The sequence below is a fragment of the Lipotes vexillifer genome, unplaced genomic scaffold, assembly GCF_000442215.2.
Source record: "Lipotes vexillifer unplaced genomic scaffold, Lipotes_vexillifer_v1.1 scaffold2700, whole genome shotgun sequence".
Classification (NCBI taxonomy): Eukaryota; Metazoa; Chordata; class Mammalia; order Artiodactyla; family Lipotidae; genus Lipotes; species Lipotes vexillifer.
Window position 1 is genome coordinate 153,372 of NW_006773303.1, and position 18,568 is coordinate 171,939.

An 18,568-nucleotide genomic window follows, 5' to 3' on the forward strand; every position below is an offset into this window, starting at 1 on the left:
ATACTGGGAGAAAAGGGTGGCTACCCCGGAATCTCATACGCAGCTGAGGAAGCATTCACCTGTCAGCACAGAAGAAAGATATATGGAGATATAAAGGATTCAGAGAGTATATCAATCCCATATCTCACCTGAGGAAACTACTGAAGAAAATTTTGGTTAGAGAACAGAGAAGTCAAGATAGAGGAAGATGAAAAGGAGAAAGAACAAGCAGTGAGCAACAAACCCGGCAAAATATTATACTGTTAAATGTTTATGGCAACTGGGCTTCCCTGGTGGCGCGGTGGTTAAGAATCTGCCTGCCAATGCAGGGACATGGGTTCGAGCCCTGGTCCGGGAAGATCCCACATGCCTTGGAGCAACTAAGCCCGTGTGCCGCAATTACTGAGCCTGTGCTCTAGAACCCGTGAGCCACAACTACTGAGCCTGTGCTCTAGAGCCCGCAAGCCACAACTACTGAAGCCTGCGTGCCTAGAGCCCGTGCTCCGCAACAAGAGAAGCCACTGCAATGAGAAGCCCGTGCACCACAACGAAGAGTACCTCCACTCGCCACAACGAGAGAAAGCCCGCGCACAGCAATGAAGACCCAATGCAGCCAAAAATAAATAAATAAAATAAAATTTAAAAAATTAAAAAATTAAATGGGCAAAACACTTAGATTGTTCATAAAGGAAGATACACAAGCGGTCAATAAACACATGGAAGAGTGTTCAATGCATTGATTATCAGAGAAATGTAAATTATAATTACACTCCACTGGAATGGCCAAAATAAAAATGGACTAGCAAAATGAAACATTGGTGAGAAGTCCTGTGCCCAGCTAGAGTTCTCATACACTGCTGGTGGCAATGTAAAACGATATAACCACATTGGAAAAAAGTTTTGCACCTTTATATAAAGTCAAGCATATATCACCTCTATGATCCAGCTATTCCGCTTCTTGGCATTTACCCAAAAGAAATGAAAAAATGTACCCACAAAATGATTTGTATATGAATCTTCAGGGCAGCCTTATTCATAGCAACCCTGATTCAAATGTCCATCAACAGGTAAATGGATAAACAAATTGTGGTATATTCATAAATGGAATACTGCTGAGCAGGAAGAAAGTACAAACAATTGATACATTCAAAACATGGAATAATCTTAAGAACTGTATTCAGCAAAGACTACAATCCCTACAGGAGTACGTACTGTAGAGCTCTATTCATGTGAAGCTGTAAAAGAAGCAAAACCAATATATGAGGGTAGAAATCAGAAAGTAGTTGCCTTTGGCTGAGGAGTAGACTGGAAAGGGGCATGAGGGAACAGTATGTCCCCATACAGTCAAGACACTTCTAACTTAAATGTCCTTTTTTTTTTTAACATCTTTATTGGAGTATAATTGCTTTACAGTGTTGTGTTAGTTTCTGCTTTATAACAAAGTGAATCAGCTATACATATACATATATTCCCATATCTCCTCCCTCTTGCGTCTCCCTCCCTCCCTCACTATCCCACCCCTCTAGGTGGTCACAAAGCACCTAAGTGTCCTTTTCGTTTTTTGGCCGCAACGCGTGGCTTGAGGCATCTCAGTTCCCCTACTAGGGACTGAACCTGGAGCACAGCAGTGAAAGCGCTGAATCCTGACGGCTAGACCACCAGGGAACTGCCTAAATGTCCATTTTATAGCTGTGGAAGCTGAGGCTCACGAATTTAAAAGATTTGGCTAAGGTCTGTACAGGAGGTTCCTCTCCTGAGTCCTCTGAAGGAAAGGAGGCCAGCCATGTGCCCTCTCAGGATGTGCCGGAGGTTGCCGGGAGCAGAGGATTCAAGGGTTGGGGAAATGTGATCTGAAGGAGTAGAGGTGGAAGAGGGGGTGAGGCTGAGTTTTGGGGAGATGGGGTGGCATAGAATAGGTAAGGGAGGATGTCACCCAAGAGCCTCAGCCCCTCCCATCACAAAGTCTTGCCTCTGCAGACTTTGCCTGTCTGCAGTCATGCCTGTCAAAAGTGGGTCTTCACATAGAGAACAGACTTGTGGTTGCCAAGGGGGAGTGGGGGTGGGGGAGGGATGGACTGGGAGTTTGGGGTTAGTAGATGCAAACTATTACATATAGAATGGATAAACAACAAGGTGCTACTGTATAGCACAGGGAACTCTATTCAGTGTCCTGGGATAAACCATAATGGAAAAGAATATAAAGAAGAATGCATGTATATGTATAACGAAATCACTTTGCGGTACAGCAGAAACTAACACAACACTGTGAATCAATTATACTTCAATTAAGAATTTTTTTTAAGTGGGTCTTCAGCAAATGATGAACGAATGAATAAACGAATGAATAAAAAGCGATACAAAGAGTTTATTGTTGTATTGTAAAGAGCACAAAGAAAGAAACAAACACCTCTCAGACCTTGATGGCCCGAGTTGCTTTAAGTCACCCCACCTTCACCAAATCTGTAAGGCCCTTCGTGTCTCCCCCAGTCTGAACGGCCATGGAGTGAGAGGGGGCCCTTTGCCCAACCCACGGGGTTGGGGGCTCAAGAGCTACCACCATTCTGAGTCTGTGTTCACCTGTCCACAGGTCCACAGATCTCAGTCCTTGGAGTTCTCTGGTGGGGTCAGGCATGGCAGGCCCCCTTGACTCAGAGCTAGGTCTGGGAATTCAGAGAGGAGCCCGAGTCCCAGGCTTTGCAGGCAGAGAACTTGGTGGTGTCATCTGGGCAGTGAGTGTGCCCTGACCTCTAGGTATGGCAGGACCAAGATCGAGGTGTCACCAGCCCCCAGAAGGTTGTCTGTGCCAGAGAGAGGTGGGTTGTGAATAAGGTCCCTCCCAGTGCCCACCCTGTGCATCTAAAACGTGGGAGCCCATCCTTCACCCCCAAACTGGGCCCTGGCCCCTGACCGTGGCTGTGGAATTGGGCAACAAGAGGGGGCTGGCTCTTGGGAAGTGGAGGCAGGTCCACCTGGGTGGGGAGCTGAGCGAGGGTCATGGTCCCTTACCTGGGTCAGGGGGCAGTGGCGCCGTGCATACCACTCCTGGCAGTACAGGCTGACCTGGATGCCCTGGCCCAGAAACAGCATGGTCCACATGAGCACGTTCCACGCTGGGCCCGTGCGCCGGTCATGCATCATGAAGTTCAGTGGCCCTGATGCAGGAGGAAATGTTGTCACCTCAGCTCAAGATACCTGTATCTAATCTTCCTGGCTGCCTTCCTATCTCAGGGCACGGGGAAGAGTTGGAACAGGAAGACACCATTGAGGAAGATCTTGAACCCAGCTCCAGAAGCTCACGGAGGTCTCAAGTGGCTCATGTAAAACCAGGATTCCTCAGTCTACACTTCAGTATCCTGGATCTCTTACTAAACCTCCCAACCTCACACCAGTTTTCTCCCCTTTGTCTCCCTGTATGTGTGCCCTGCTCAGATGCTCCTCTCCAGCCAGAGGTCTTTTCCCACATCCCCCAGGATACCCCTTTGCTGCCTCCCTCCCTGCTCCCAAGTCCATCCGTCCCCCCCCCGCCCCCCCGCCCTGCCGCCACCAACTCTCACACACAACTCTCACGCCTTCCCCCAGAAGGCACACACATTTCCCCCTTCTGTCTTGTGTACGTGGCCTCTCCCATCAGTCTGGAATCTCCAGGAGCGGGCCTCCAGGTCCCTTCCCGCTGGCTGTCTCCCTCTCCAGGGGCATAAAGAGGCCAAGCTCACCTCCAATGACAAGGAAGAGCAACAGCATGACAGGGTAGAAGAATCCCAGGACGAAGCAGAAGATATACTCGTGGACCACTGCGGAGACCAGGAACACGCCCAGCATGGCTGCCCGTCGGGCCCGGCCACCAAGGAGCTGGCAGGAGCCGGGGGTAGGAGGGTGGAGTGAGTCTCCCTAAGCCCCCTCCACAAAGAGCCCCCTCCTTAAGGAAGCCAGAGGTTGTGTAGTACAGTGGAAAGAATATGGGATTTGCGATCAGAAGGGCTGACATGTCCTATTTAAGAGCATTTTATTAGTCCATTGGGCCTTAGATGCAGCTTTCACAAGGGGATATAATAATACTTCTCAGGGTTACAGGGCAGATTAGGTAGTATGTGAAAATTCTTGGTAACTGAAAATTGCTATATGCATTTTCCTTAGAAGGCTAAGGAGGGGAGAAATGCCCTGTGGAGGAGGTGTAGTTGAGGACAAGGAAGGAAGGAAGTTAGATCATAAGAAGGACTTTCTGCCCATTGGGTTGGGTAGAATGGGGGCAGGTGAAAGTCAGAGGGGCCCTTAGGTCTGGAAAAGATGAATGGTGCAGAGAAAGGGAAGGAGAGGATATCCCAGAGAGGTTCCATTAACTTTGGGAGCTGACGGGGTGTGCAGAGCCCATACCCACAGCCCATCCTGATATACGTAGCTGTACAGCCAGTCGTGGACCACCACGTTCCAAGTGCGGTAGTAGTTGGAGAAGGAGGTCGAGTTCCACCAGTCCTGGGGGGTGTTCAGGGGGGGAGAGGAGGTGAGCATCAGGGCCCTGTCCCTGCCCAGGCCCCAGCTTCTCTCCCCTGCTTCCTGGCCCCTGTCCCAGTGTTCTCCACAAGGGCTGGCTCCCAGCAGGAGAGAGACAGCAAGCAACCTCCCAACTCCCTCTTCAGCATCTGGGGTGCTTGCCCTTCCTCCTACTCTCCCTTTCAGGAGAAGATTCCAAATTAGCATCCCCATAAGAGCAGTTAGCCCTGGCTGGTCAGCGGGTAGAGGGGTGACAATACAACCATACCCAGAGGAGCACATTTCTCACTGTGGAAGATTGACAGCACAGCTGATGTTGAAATCGTGCCCCACAGGGTTAAGAGAAACTGGTGACTAATGGAGATTCTTGAGCTTGTCTTACAGAACAGCAGGTAAGGGAACAGCTTGTTAAAAAACCCTTCTGCTTGTAACCTGCCTTCACTGACTAAGCCTTACATTTTTTTTTTTTTGACTCCTTAACTGCCCCGTATAGATAACACCTCTGATGTATGGGTCACTATAGTAACAGAGGGCATAAGTTTTCCAGGAACTTGGAGTTGGCTCTTGTCTAGTTCAAGCGGGCTAAGACTGGTTGGGACCACTGACCCTAAAACTGGGCTTGCACAGGTGTCGGATGAATGACCTTTTGACATCAGAGGGCCCAAAACTCCACTCTCAGATCATGCTAATTGCCTCCATTTTTTTTTTTCTTCTTTTTTTTTTTTTTGCGGTACACGGGCCTCTCACTGTTGTGGCCTCTCCCGTTGCGGCCTCTCCCGTTGCAGAGCACAGGCTCCGGACGTGCAGGCTCAGCGGCCATGGCTCACGGACCCAGCCGCTCCGCGGCATGTGGGATCTTCCCAGACCGGGGCACGAACCCGTGTCCCCTGCATCGGCAGGCGGACCCCCAACCACTGTGCCACCAGGGAAGCCCTGCCTCCATTTTTTAACATGCATCCCATGAAGAAGCACGTAACTCAGATACACCTGTGCAGAACACCGATTACCTCACCTTTTCCCTACCTCCAATCACTTTGCCCCATACCTAAGATCATCTTGCTTCTTTATCCCATAAATATCTCAAGCCCCTGGCCTTTGGGGAGGCGAATCTGAGATTGTTCTCCCTTCTCCTCACTTGGCTGCCTTGTGAATAAACCCTCTGTCCGCTGTAAATCTTGGCGTCTCAGTGTTTGTTTTACTGTGAATTGGTCAAATGAACCTGGTTCGGTAACAAGGTGACAGCCAACATAGCCACCATCCTCCCCAAATCCTTCCCTAGCCCTCCCTGCATCCAGCTCCCAAGTAGCCCAGGTCCAGGCCCCACCCGATAGAACATTCTGTCTCCAAATCGTAGCATCTCTGCGAAGGCGTTGAGCCAGCAGTGAAGGAATGCAAAGAAGATGAGCAGCAGCATGAAAATGCCTGGTAAGTAGAGACAAGGGGCTGCAAGTCAGCCTAGCTCCCCGATCCCCCGCGAAGCTCCGGGGGTTCCCCCAGGAAGCCTTCGCTCAGCAACCAGGGCCCCAACTCCCACCAATCATTTGTTAATCATTCACTAATTCATGGACTTATTCATTCATTCCATTTGCTCATGAAGCCCATGCCAGATGTTGGGGATACAGAGATGAATGTCCAAACCTCTGCCTGTTGGGAGTTCATAGAGTGGTTGAAAGGTAGGGAGTAGGTAGTAATCTGAAGTGAGACCCTGACGATGAGCAACCATAGGAGGGGGCAGATAAGGGAGAGTAGAGGGAAGAGGTGTTGAAACTAAGAGTGAGCGGAGGGAGGGGTTCCCTGCTAAGCCTTCCCCAGGGTGCAGCCTTCTGCAGCCCTGCCTGTGGTGGGCATACCTGGCAAGGTGGCGTGCATGATGGAGAGCACCAGGGCACGGGTGCTGAAGGGCTCCCTGCTCATGTTGGCAAAGACAGGAACACAGAGGCGGCCCAGGATGAAACAGGCATAGAGCACGCAGCCCAGGGCCTGGGGAGGGGGTGGAGGACGCATAACTTTGAAAGGAATCACTGGTCGCTGCCCCTCCTTCTGAAATCAGACTGTGGCTCAGCAACTGCCTCCTCTTTCCTTAGCGCCACCCTCTGACCTCTTCCCCAGGCCTCCCTTACTTCACTCCCAGAAATGTACCCTCAGCCACCATGAGTCATGGGTAGTCCACCCTTTGACCCCGTCTTCTGACCTGGGCAACGTTCTTGGCCACATAATTCCACCTGACGTTGGGTGTCCTGCAGCAGCAATGGGGATAATATGTTTCTCATCCTTTTATCTTGTTCCTGCCTGGGCCGCGGCCCAGCACCTGGGGCCCTCTCTCCGCAGCCCCCTCAATTGCTCAGGCCTGGGAGGATTATCTGGAGAGGTGGGGGTCTAGAACACTTTGGACCTTCTATAACAGAGATGACAAGTGGATTTTTAGCTTGAGTGTCTACTAAGGTGACCAACCATCTGGAGTTTGCCCCAGACTGAGAGGTTTCCCAGGATGTAAGAATTTCAGTGCTAAAACTGGGGCAGTCCTGGGTGAACCAGGACGGTTAGTCACCCTTGTGTCACCATGAGCTGGGGCAAGGAGAAGGGGTAATATACCTGCTCCTTACTTCCCATTTTTATTATGGGGTGCTGCCTGAGAAAGTGGACAGTGTCTGGGATGAGGCTAAGGCCTCAGGGAGAGAAGAGTAGAAGGGCTAGATCCCTGACGGGCCTGGGCATTTGGGGGAGGGGGTGCAGGGTCTTACCTGGGGTAAGTCTCCCTGTAGATGAGTGTGGGGCAGAAGAGGAAATAGAGGTAGCTGGAGAAACTGGGGGCCCGGATCCCCTCACCTGGGGAGGAGTAAGAGGGGTCCATCAGTGAAGAGGGAAGGGAGAGAGGACACAGCTGGGTGGGATGCTGGGGAACGGCAGTGGGACTGGTGAATAGAGCTGGACAGGACAGAGGTGGGGGTGGGTGGGTGAGGAACTGGATATTGGATCTGGAGGTGGAGTGGGGGAGGTGAAACTGGGCAGGAGCTGAAACTGCTCTTTAACACCCTCCTTTTGCTTCCATTCCAGGCACCCCCATTTTCTGGCACAGGACCTGCTGTGGCCAGAGCTTCATTTGGCACCCACAAGTTGTACCACCCACTTCTCTCTCCTTCTGTTCTGACTACCTAATGGAAGGCTCTCATACCCTGGGTCTTAATAAGAGTGAGCCAGAAGCCCTGGGCAGCAGGGGAGGGGTCTCAGAGGTGGGACCTAAGAGAATGACTAAGGCCCACAGAGCCCACCTGGGGGCCGGAGCTGTGAACCGTGGGCAAGATGGCCTTAGGAGGTTGGAGCTTTTATGAGGATCCTGCAGCTACTGGCTTCATGCAACCAACCTAGAGGACTGAGTTCACAGCAGCGCCTACTGAAGGCCTCACCTCCTCTGGCCCGAAGTGTCCCAGGCACAATCTCTCTCAGGAAGGAGTAGCTTTTCATCAGGAGCCTGACCTGAGATGGAACGGAAAAGAGGTTAAGGTGCTGTGGGACTTTGAGCAGATCACTTAACCTCTCTGTGTCTCTTTTACGGGAGAGGGGCAGGCAGGTTGTAAACTCTGTACGGTCAAAGCCCATACTTTATCTTTTTGTTGGACTGTCTTATAGCCTAACACAGACGGCTGCTGGGATGAATCGAGGGCAAAGGGGTACCGGAAAGGGCAGAGTCTCCAGCTGGCCAACCCAATCGATTATATTTGCGTAGCAGTGTCCGTTCGTTCGTTTACATTTCCTTGGAGCCTGCTGGTTGGCTCAAATCCCTCGCAAAGGACTCCGCCCCTGGTAACTAGCTCTGCCCCCACCAATGCCCTCCTTCCCAGGGGCCCCGCCCACCATCGGTCCCGCCCATCACCTACCTGCTCAAAGACTAGGACACAGCGGGAGGCTGGCGGGAGCTGATACTCCACTGCTACATGGACCGGAAGGATGCTGAGCACTGCTGTGTGGCCGGCCAGCAGCATGCAGCCCAGGCCCACCCCCAGCGTCCAGGCCGCTCTGGACTGGGGCCTCGCCCACAGCCACAGAGCCTGGTAGGGCACCAGCAGAGTGGACAGGAACATGGGGACCCACGTTACCAGCGCCAAGGGCAGCTGTCCGAAGCTGAAGATCAGTAGGTCAAACTCCAGCATCAGCCTGGGAGTGGGGAAGGAGAGACAAAGTAGACAGGTGTGAGGCCCATCCTGTCCCCTTCCTCTGCAGTCAGAGCTCTTGGAAGATAAACTGAGGCATCTTGCCAAGGTTGTGAGCTCCCCATCTCTGAAATTGTTCAAGATGGCACCTCTGTTGCCCAGGACTTCCAGCAACAGGGCATTGCCCTAGGAGACTCAATCATGCAATGGCTTTGCTTCCAAATAACCTATAGAGCCCTCTATAGGTCAGTACATCCCATGCCACCAGTGTTAGGGTATGAGGTGCCTAGAGTTTAACTTTGATTTTTGTTAGTTTTGTACTTTTGGAGTGTCTGGAGCTGTAGACTTGAATTAATAGAAAGCAGGTTGTTGAGTGTTTTGTTTACTTAGGTTAAGAGTATACGGTTTGGGGACTTCCCTGGTGGCACAGTGCTTAAGAATCTGCCTGCCAGTGCAGGGAACATGGGTTCGATCCCTGGTCCGGGAGGATCCCACATGCCGCGGAGCAACTAAGCCCGTGTGCCACAACGACTGAGCCTGCGCTCTAGAGCCCGCGAGCCACAACAAGAGAAGCCACCGCAATGAGAAGCACACGTATTGCAACGAAGAGTAGTCTCCGCTTGCCTCAACGAGAGAAAGCCCACACACAGCAACGAAGACCCAACGCAGCCAAAAATAAGTAAATAAAATAAATAAATTTATTAAAAAAAAAAAAAAGAATATACGGTTTGGGGACTTCCCTGGTGGTCCAGTGGTTAGGACTCGGTGCTTTCACTGCCGTGGCCCGGGTTCAATCCCTAGGGTCGGGGAACTAAGATCTGCAAGCCTCGCTGTGCAGCCAAAAAAGAGTGTATGGTTTGTAATGGTGAAAAATTAGAAAATTAGAAGCGACCCAAACGTCCATTAGTAAAGAACTAAATGAACAAAAGCTGGCACTTCCAGACTCTGCGGTCATTAAAATCAATGGACCAACATGGAAAGATCTCTAATATGGGTCATTAGGGAGTGAAAAGGAAACAATAGGCACAGTAAGTATCTTATTAATGTAAACCCCCATAAAATACATTCCCTTGGTTCTTATATACATCTGGAAGTGGATGCATCGAAATGCTCTGGAGGGAAGCTCTCAAAACCATTAAAAATGTTACCCCTGGGGAGCGGTCTGGGATGGAGGGGAGTGATGGAGAAGGAGCCATCTTACATATATTTGAAACTTTTCCTGAGATTTGATCCTTAATTATAAGGATGAACGAGTTTGCCTAAAGGAAGGGCTGTTGCTGAACCTGCAGATCCTTGGTCCTCTTCCTTTTGCTGCTTCCTAAGCCGTGTGTAGGGTGAGGTGGGGTCATGCAAGTCCAGACCCCCAGCGGTCTACAGCTCCCTGAGGCTCATCCCCAGAGTGGAGAGGTGCTTTTTGGGGGAAGCAACCCACCAAGGCACTTGTGTGCACAAGATCTTGTCTTCCCCGCGAGATTGGGAGTGCCTCACAGAGAGGGCTGGGGTCGGCCCCTCATCTCTCTGCCCCCCAGGGCTGGCACTCAGGAGGGGCTCACTGGAGGTTACTTGAACCGAACACCACTGCCTTGGAAAGGACTGTGTGAGAGCGGTGGGGTGGGAACCATGCTTGTGTGTGCACATACATGTATGTCTGCCTCAGGACAAGGGTCCAGTTGAGAAGGATTTGAGTGAGGGAGTAGTGTTCCCAGAGGGCTAACTCTGGAAAAACAGACCAAAGGCTATCCAAGGCTGTGCTAAGAGGACTTTTGGGGTGGGAAGGTGGTTGGAAAGCAATGCTGATGTGTGTCTAATAATCCAAAGGGCCTGTGCTCTCTCAGGCCGGTGGCAAGTGGAACACTGGGAACCCAGGTGGTCTGATCTTATCTGTGGGCCTATCCCGAGTGGGAGGGGTGCCTACCTGCCCTCATCAATGAAGTCGATGGCCAGGGTGCTGATGATGAAGACACACAGGCCGGCGACAAACATGTGGTAGATGGTGCGGAAATGCTGCACCTCCATCAGCTCGCTGGAAGGACAGGGGCCCGAATGTCAGTGGGAGAGTCCTCAAGGTCATGCAGACTAGCTCAGGCACTGTACACAAGTGGGGATGTGACCTAGCGATTGGGAACTTGCAGCTATGGGCTGCAATATGGCTAGGACTTCTGTCCAAAGCTCTTTCCAGCGCAGACAATTCTCATCCTGGTGGCCTTTCTTCCACAATCACACCCAAGGCAAATAGAGAAACAGAACCTTAAAAACATCTCCAAGTCCTCCCCCAAACCACCTAGAGCCTGAGGATGACAAATGAGGCGCCCTGGTCCCCCAGACAAAGCTCTTTCTTTTCTTCTCATCCCGCCGTCACCCCCAACTTACTCAAGCAGGGACTTGCGGTTGATGAAAACTTTCCGTTTCCCCAGGGATGGCTCCCGGGTCCTGAATTGAGACAGTTGATCTGGGCCAGGACCCAAAGGAAGCAAGCAGTAGGCAGAGGGTAGGGCCTTGCGGGACGTCAATATTTGGGAGCCGAGGGCAGTAGTAGGGGAAGGTCAGGGTTAGGGCCAGCGGGCAGGACCGGGTGGAAGGTCAGGGAGGGCCAGGGCAGACCAAAGCCCAGCAGTGGAGGTCAGGAAGGCAGAGGCGATAAGGGAAGAAGAGGGAAGACTGAAGTTGGAGTTACATCAGTGCTGGCAAAGGGCACATGGGATAGCATCTGTGGCTCACAATCCTTACGATGGAGGGGGCTGTGCAGCCCCTCCCCAGCCCCCTGGCTGCTCAGACTCTTACTTGTGCAAGGAATCTGGAGGGATGGAGGGCACTGGTCTGTCTTGTGGCGGGTAGGCTTGAATAGCCTCGCACATGGCCTGATCCAGCAGCTCTGTCAGCTGACCTTGTGCTTGCTCCAGCAATTGTGTCTTCACAGCCTACAGGACAAAGCAGGGCAGGGCCCGTGGTCCCTCCATCCAGTCAGCCATCCTCCCACTCACCAAGCATTGACTGAGCCTCCCTCCATGCCAGGCACATTGCTAAGTGCTAGGGATGGAAAGATGAGCAAGCATGGCTCCTGCCCAGACGTTTCCACCCCCAGTTTAACTCCCTCTGGTTTCCCAGGGCAGCAGTGAGGATCCAGGAAAGATACTTTCGGACTCTGGGTCTGAAGCTCAACCACCTTGTCGTCTCTGATCCTACTCTCTTCTCCCTGACCCCAGCCTTCCCTCTCCTGACCTCTAGCCCCACTAACAGAAGACTGTTCACTGGCTGACTTTTGGCACCTGTCCTGATGATCTGTGTTTCAAACCCCTCCATCTTAACTTGTAGCTCTGACCTGAGGGGTTTGAACCCGAGAACTAACTGAACTGTCTTTATCATCAAGCCAGTCCTCCCCCACCCCCCACCCCCGCCCTCTACTCCAGGACCTGTCCCTTTTGACCTCTGACCTCCCTCACCTGCATATGTCGGGTCCATTGTAGCAAATCTGGGCCTCTATGTGTGTCATTGTTTCCTAGGATAAGGGGTCAAAGGGGAGGAGTTAGGGTTCTGCTGCCTAGTGCAGACCCAGAGGCATCCTCTGACTGGGAAGTGCTTTCTGTGTGCTCAGTAGCCTCCCCACCCCCAACCAGCCAATATCTAGTATCATGGAGGACGGGGGGAGCAATCAGAAGGGGAAGTTATTTTTGCAGGGGGTGAGGAGGTCACTGGCAAGCGGGGAGCCTGATGACATTCCTAGAAACAGGGTACCCAGGGAACGGGAAGCTACTCTAATCACCATCTGGGGTAAAAGAGTCAGAAAGATAAGGCAAGGTACTGAATAGCTCTTTTCTCCCCCCTTCCCCAGCTGGCTAGTTAGGGGGCAGAGGCTGGGATCTGCCTTCACTGGCCTCCCAGGACAGCAGGAAGGATTGAACGTAGACAGCAGGAACCCCCTCTCGACAGTGCACCCCACCTGCAACCCCACCTGGGCATTGTGTATTCCCAAAGTGGGGCTCCCCTTCTCTGGAGGGCCGGTCTTCCTTCTGTCCTCCTAGCCCTTCTCTCCTCCGCAGTTGGGCCGCCCTTGGCTCCATGATGTGTGTCTTGACTGGGCAGCGGCAGCTGGTAAGTGTTCCCTTCCTTCCTTCAGGCTTGCCTGGCAGAGCTCTTATCTCACTCAGCTCCTCTGACAGCTCCAAAGACTAAAGTCCTTTCAGGAGGAGGGGTTATAGGTTACCCGATCCATGATCCCCTTCCGGAAGGCAGTACCATCTCAGATAGAGGCTCTGCTCTACTGGCTGTCACAGGGATGGACACAACCCCTGAACAAATAGCCCAACCACCACCCAGATGCCCAGCTCCCTCCCACAGGAATGGGAGCTCTGCACCCATACATGTCATGGGGAGGGGGACTTTGCCCCTCTGAGGCTTATCACCTGGTATGGCTGCTTCCCAATCTCTTTCTCAGTAGGCTGAAGGCTGGGAAGGAGTCAAAAACATCTTCAGGTACGAGGGCACTCAGCTCCCGTAGACCATGATAAGGTACGTGAAAGAACCTTGTCAACAAAGCTTTCTGTGCATGTGATTAGTATTCTGTGAGGTTGGTACCTGTGACGACTGCGGTACTGTGGCCCCTCCAGGGAAGGCTAGGGGCTGGGGGCCCTGAACACCGTCTCTTCCCTACCCCTGCTTGGGTTAGCAGGTAGGCGGAAAGGAGGCAAAACAATCACTTAATCAGCACCTGAGGAATGCCAGGCATTGTCACATATGGAAGAACCAGATTTAAATCCTCCCTCAGTCATTTACTGGCTGTGGAATTTCAGGCAGATGACCCTAATAGTTCAAGCTACAGTTTCCTCCTCTGAAAAACAGGGGTAAAAGTCCCTACCTCATACGGTTATTGTAAGCATAGAATGAGGTAGCCCAGGTAAAAGCAAATGGTCCAGGGCGTAGCCCAGGGCAAGAGTGCGATAAATAATCATTTCCTGAAGAAGTAACAGAAGGGTAAGTGCCTTGAGAGTTCCTCTTTGTTGGGTTCCTGGTGGGGATTAACTATTAATCGTTCCTCTCCCTTTGTGTCCAAAGATCAGTGTTAGAAACAAGGTCACAACCTCAGACCAAGGCCACGGCCTCAGTGTCTCCCTGCCCCCACCTGCTGCCTTCCACTCCCTGGTGGGCAGTTGGGTGAGGTTTGAGGCCATGAAACGTCTACCAGTGGCTGTCTCTGTCATTCTCAGTGTGGCAGGAAGGACAGATGGTAGTCCACAGGAGAAGAGAGCTGCTATAAGAGGCTGGACAGGGGTAGAGAGAAGGGCCAGGGACTCCACGATGTGAGAGGTGAACACAGAGATGTAGGCCAGAGACCCCCAACACAGCTTTATTAACACCCCAAGCCAACACCAACAATCCTTCCATGTGTGAGGCTGACAATGGGGCAGGGCCTGCAGGTGGAGTGTGGGGCTCTGGGCCCCTGAGTTACTCAGCACTCAACCAATAACCCAAGATGACAGCCCCACGCTCCTGCCAGTGGCCATGCAGCCTCCCACCCAGCCTTAGCCACTGCTCCCGGTGGGGCAGGGGGAGCTTCCATCGCCGTCTGGGGACCCGGGCAGGGGCTGGCCCATGCGATCCACACACCAGCAGGGACCTCGGCGCTGCCCCTGGGAGGAGCGGCACTGGGGAGAGAGGCACAAGGATCAGAGGTGTGGCCCAGGAGAGATGGGAGGGGCCCCGTGGGTTGGGGGATGGGCTGTCAACTCCTGAGTCTGAGTCTGTGGAAACATCTGAGTGTTCTCGGGACAGCGAAGCCCGCTGGGCTCCCTTGCATGGCTTCTCTTCTCCACCCACCAAATTGTGCCTGTTCTTCTAGGCCAGAACAGTGGTTCTCCAAGTGTGGTTTCCAAACCAACAGCATCAGCATCACTAGAGGCCGCATTGGAAATGCAAAATTTCAGGCTCTGTGGGCGGGGCTCAGCCACCTGTGTTCACACCTCGGTGATTCTGATTGCTCCTCAGGCTTGTGAACCTCTGAGTTAGGCATTGTTTAGATAGTCTAACTCCTCTCCCATAGCTGTGGTTGGTTATTCTCTATGTTTGTGTGGGCCCTAAAGTTGGGAGAGCCCTAAGGGCAGGGCAAGTGTCTTATTTATGCAACTTTATAACCCAATTGCTGGTAGGACCCTTGTACTGATAGACCAAGGGAGGAGAGGAATGGCCTCACCTGCCGCTTCCGGTAGAAGCCCCGATGGTCACAGTTAGGCACGTAGAGGGTGTGAGCCCCGCGGTAGATCTCAGTCTGGAGTTGCTGCAGCACTGAGTCCAGATGTCTGCGGCAGGGCCCCTGGAGGAAGGGATAGCTCTGCTGCAGAGCCTGCTGGCGCCACCAGCCAGGCTCCCAGGACTGGGACGGAAGACTCGGCCAAGCCCAAGGGAGCAGTCTCAGATGGGAATCTCCAGGACTCTCCACCCCTCCCGTTCCCTGCAGCCCCAAACGCACCATCTCAGTGTCTTGGACGCCCCCAGGATTGGGCCGGGCGGGAGTGGTAGAGGTCCCCGGATTCCTCTGTTGGTCTCTGCGGTTCATGTCCTGCTGGCGAGTTGTCCCTGCTTGGGGCTTACTCTCCTTAGGATTCTCCCCTACAGCCACAATGGGGAATGGGGACGAAGAGGCCGGAAATCAACCAGATGTCAAAGGCCAGAGCCGAGCGGAAACAAGCGGGGCTTTCAGAGTAGTGAGGGGGTTTACGGTTTGGCTCCACTCTTACCTTCTCCTGGCCTCAGTTTCTTTCTCTGACAGATGGCAATATTACCTTTCATGATAATATCCCCAGACTAGTATTTTTTAAAATTATTTATTTATTTATTTTGGCTGCACCACGTCTTAGTTGCATCATGCGGGATCTTTAGTTGCATCGTGTGGGCTTCTTAGTTGTGGCATGCGGACTCTCAGTTGCAGCGTGCGAACTCTCAGTTGTGGCATGCATGCGGGATCTAGTTCCCAGACCAGGGATCGAAGCCAGGCCCCCCGCGTTGGGAGCATGGAGTCTTACCCACTGGACCACCAGGGAAGTCCCCTGCAGACTAAGGCTTTAAGGCTTATAAAGGAGAAGCACTTTGGAAAGCAAAAATCAATACGTTCATTGATTGAGGAGCCTGGGGCTTTGGGTGAAAAGACTGGGCTGTTCCACCAGAGGCCAGCAGGGGGTGCACCAAGCCAGGGAGATGGGGCAGAAGAGCAATGGCGGTGAGACGGGGTCAGCAGGGACCCAAGAGGAATTTGTGTCCCCGCTGTGACCCTGCTGTGACTCAGCCCACCCCTCCCAGGGCTGAGACATGGTTACTTTGGGGGCACTGCAGTGGGGGCCTCTCCCTTCTGGTCCCCTGAGACTCAGCCCAGCTCAACCCCAGTGGTCCCAGGAGCATGTGTGATCCAGCCCTTAACCAGGAGGTGGAAGGCGGGCAGGCTGCAAAGGTGCAGGAATGAGTGGCTTCCAACCTGCAGGCTGCTCCTGGCTCTGGAGAAAGTTTCACAGGTTGTACTGGGGGGTTTGGGGAAAGCTCAGGATGGGAAGGGAAAGTCAGGGTGTCAGGGCAAAGAAAAGACAGGGAAGGGAGCGGGCACTGTTTGGAATTTGCCCCAGCTGTAAAATGAGATATTATGAGCCCTGAAGTTGCTCCCATCTGCCTACTACTCAAAAGCCAAGAACCATTTCCTCTGCAGTCTTGAGTCTGACCCCTCTTCCTCCACACTCCTCAGACCTTGCCCCTCATTCCCTCTATTCAGCATCCTACCACGACCATGCTCCCAGCTGCCTCCTCTGACCCAACCAGACCACCTCTTTCCAGGAAGACCCCTAGCAGCCTGGACCCAGGCATTTAGGACTGAAAGAAACTCCAAGTTGATTTCCCATCTTTCCCTGTGGAAAAAACTGGGAGCTCAGATGCCCCTGGGGTGGGGGCCGTTTGTATTTCCTCCTCTTCCCATCTCCCTGCTGCCCCCCATCTCTTAGGTTCTGACTCACTTCTGTCCCACCCACCCAATGACTCAGCCTTCTATTCTCCTCTCTGGGTTGGGGTGGGGTGGGGTGGGGTGGGGTGGGTGGAGGGTTCTGAGAAGCTTTAAATCATACCCCTGATTTGGCAGACTCCTTCTTTTCCCACCTCTATCCCCCCCGCTCCGGGTGGGGAGTGGGGAGGATCAGCGCCAGCCATCTGACCCTAGTCTAGTCTGAAACTGCTCTGGATTTGAGCCATCTTCTATTCTCCACCCCATGTTCGGGTGCTTTGGACACCCTGATATTAAGAGGAGATATTTCTCAGTGTGTGCAGGATTTGGGAGTCTGGAGTTCTCTTCCCTCTTTCTCCAAGTGGAAGCTGGTAACAATGCCTGGGTCCTTTCTCCAGCTTGGGGGTCTAGGGCTGAAGGAGCTGGGCCTCTGTGGCATACAGCACGTCCCTAAACCCTTCCATCCCTCCCTTTCCCCTCAAGGGAAAATAGGTCGAGGGGGCAAAAAAAGGTTGCGGGCTCAGACATCTCCCTGCTTCATCCCTAGGGCCCCCAGCCGTACCCCAGACTCCTAGGAGCTCCCCGCACTGGCCCCTTCAGCCCCTAAAATGTACCAGGGTTGGGGAGGAGGAAGCGTCAATCTCAGGACCCTCATAGCAGGACTGCCCGTGCGCATCCCTCCCGGACCCTGCCGGCAGAGTTGCGGGCCTCACGTGGGCGGGGCAGGGGCGGGGCGGGGCGCGGACTCACCCGAGGGCGCGCGCGCCCGGCCGCAGCGGCCCCGGCCCAGCAGCAGCGCCCGCAAAGGCGCCTCGTCTTTCTCCGGCGGCTGGCACTGCAGTCCTGGGGCGCAGTTTGGAGTGTAGACCCCGCACTGCTGCCCTTCCCTCCTGAGACAGCCCCCAGCTTCCGCACAGCCCTCCGCCGGCTGCCCCCCATCCTCCTCCTCCACGCAGCCCCCTGGACAACCCGCCTGCACCCCCTGCCCGCAGCCTGGGCACCTTGCCAAGGCGCCTCCTGGGCGGGCAGCGAGCAGCAGAGTTAGCAGCAGTGGCGGCAACAGCCTGTGGGGGGTCATGGTCAAGATTTTTGCCCCGTCCACTCCTCCCAGAGCAGTCGTAGCGCAGCTGCTGCCCGTCGCCGCCCCTCTGCCTTAAGTAGCCGCCGGCAGGGGCCGGGCCCTTTAAGAGCCAGGTGAAGGGGGGGCGGTGGAGAAGGCAGGGGCATTCCCTAAACTGGGTGGGACTGGAGAGGCCCCCCCCCCCTCCACCTGGGTCCTCCCCACTCTTCTCTACCTCCTCCCTTCCCGGTTTCTGTTTACTTCCCAAATTACTCTGATTTTTCTTGCTTTGTTCCCGGGAATCTCGCCCGGATTTGGGGAGCTGGACAGCTGGCTGGAGGCCCTGGAGGGTGGGAAGGGGTGGAAGCAGGAGGGGTGGAAGCGGCAGTAGGGGTGAAGGGGAAACCTGAAATCCAGTTCGGGTACATGTGTGGCGGATGAAGGAGACGGAGGGACTCCGATGGGGCAAGTGAGAAGATGGCGGACTTAAGGGGACGCGGAAGGGATGGTGTGGGGGTCATGAGAGGAATGCGGGCGAAAAGAGAGAAAAGGCGGAGACGACGGAGAGTGGGGTCTTGGGAGAACCGACCGCTGATGGAAGAGAGTAAACCAGGGGCACGGAGAGGAAGAACAAAGCTGAGGCAGGAGCAAGAGACGGTCTCCCTGAGATATGACTGAGGGGAAGGTGGGTACTGGGGGCCAGACTTGGGTAAGATGATAGAAGGGGTTGGGGGAAGCAAGGGGTGAGGTGGGGGGAGGCGGAAGCGCACCTTGAATGAACTTTCAGAAATCCTAGCATTGTGTTGGGGCCATGGGAGTCTCGAGGGATTGCAGGGGGCGGAGCGTGCCCGCAGAACTGGCTGAACACCTGGGAGGTAGGGACGGGGGACTGGCCAGCTGAAATTATGGTGAGGGGGGGGGAGG

General features: G+C 53.7%; 2 protein-coding genes across 4 annotated transcripts; both read right to left on the reverse strand.

Moving 5' to 3' along the window:
• Positions 1 to 2,317: 2,317 nt before the first annotated feature.
• Positions 2,318 to 12,748, reverse strand: SOAT2 (sterol O-acyltransferase 2). Of its 2 annotated transcripts, none has more exons than XM_007448263.1 (15): positions 12,565 to 12,748; positions 12,056 to 12,111; positions 11,397 to 11,533; positions 10,986 to 11,045; positions 10,531 to 10,638; positions 8,343 to 8,619; positions 7,872 to 7,941; positions 7,209 to 7,293; positions 6,659 to 6,704; positions 6,318 to 6,447; positions 5,792 to 5,889; positions 4,351 to 4,449; positions 3,693 to 3,828; positions 2,986 to 3,131; positions 2,318 to 2,777 (listed from the first exon to the last, which is right to left on the reverse strand). In XM_007448263.1, exons 1-15 carry the CDS (start codon positions 12,671 to 12,673, stop codon positions 2,727 to 2,729), a joined length of 1,608 nt encoding a protein of 535 aa, XP_007448325.1. In that variant the 5' UTR covers positions 12,674 to 12,748; the 3' UTR covers positions 2,318 to 2,726. The 2 variants fall into 2 exon arrangements, with proteins under 2 accessions (XP_007448325.1, XP_007448326.1); XM_007448264.1 differs by having other exon boundaries at positions 12,056 to 12,113; positions 12,600 to 12,673.
• Positions 12,749 to 13,942: 1,194 nt separating this feature from the next.
• Positions 13,943 to 17,826, reverse strand: IGFBP6 (insulin like growth factor binding protein 6). 2 transcript variants are annotated; one of them, XM_007448265.1, is made up of 4 exons: positions 17,335 to 17,826; positions 15,076 to 15,215; positions 14,800 to 14,919; positions 13,943 to 14,254 (listed from the first exon to the last, which is right to left on the reverse strand). In XM_007448265.1, the coding sequence occupies exons 1-4, from the start codon at positions 17,660 to 17,662 to the stop codon at positions 14,132 to 14,134; spliced, it is 711 nt and encodes a 236-aa protein (XP_007448327.1). In that variant the 5' UTR covers positions 17,663 to 17,826; the 3' UTR covers positions 13,943 to 14,131. The 2 variants fall into 2 exon arrangements, with proteins under 2 accessions (XP_007448327.1, XP_007448328.1); XM_007448266.1 differs by having other exon boundaries at positions 14,132 to 14,254; positions 15,076 to 15,223; positions 17,337 to 17,662.
• Positions 17,827 to 18,568: the final 742 nt, after the last annotated feature.

What these genes read in the sequence shown, in the direction of transcription:
- SOAT2 (XM_007448263.1), bottom strand. Translation starts at nt 12,673, where the DNA reads ATGGAGCCAAGGGCGGCCCAACTGCGGAGGAGAGAAGGGCTAGGAGGA. An exon ending in GCTCTTCCTTGTCATTGGAG is followed by an intron (nt 3,132 to 3,692) that starts GTGAGCTTGGCC and finishes CTCCTGCATCAG; the next exon opens with GGCCACTGAACTTCATGATG. An exon ending in GCCACTGCCCCCTGACCCAG is followed by an intron (nt 2,778 to 2,985) that starts GTAAGGGACCAT and finishes TCTCTGGCACAG; the next exon opens with ACAACCTTCTGGGGGCTGGT.
- IGFBP6 (XM_007448266.1), bottom strand. Translation starts at nt 17,662, where the DNA reads ATGACCCCCCACAGGCTGTTGCCGCCACTGCTGCTAACTCTGCTGCTC. An exon ending in GCGTCCAAGACACTGAGATG is followed by an intron (nt 14,920 to 15,075) that starts GTGCGTTTGGGG and finishes CCCTTCCTCCAG; the next exon opens with GGGCCCTGCCGCAGACATCT. An exon ending in GCTTCTACCGGAAGCGGCAG is followed by an intron (nt 14,255 to 14,799) that starts GTGAGGCCATTC and finishes CTCTCTCCCCAG; the next exon opens with TGCCGCTCCTCCCAGGGGCA.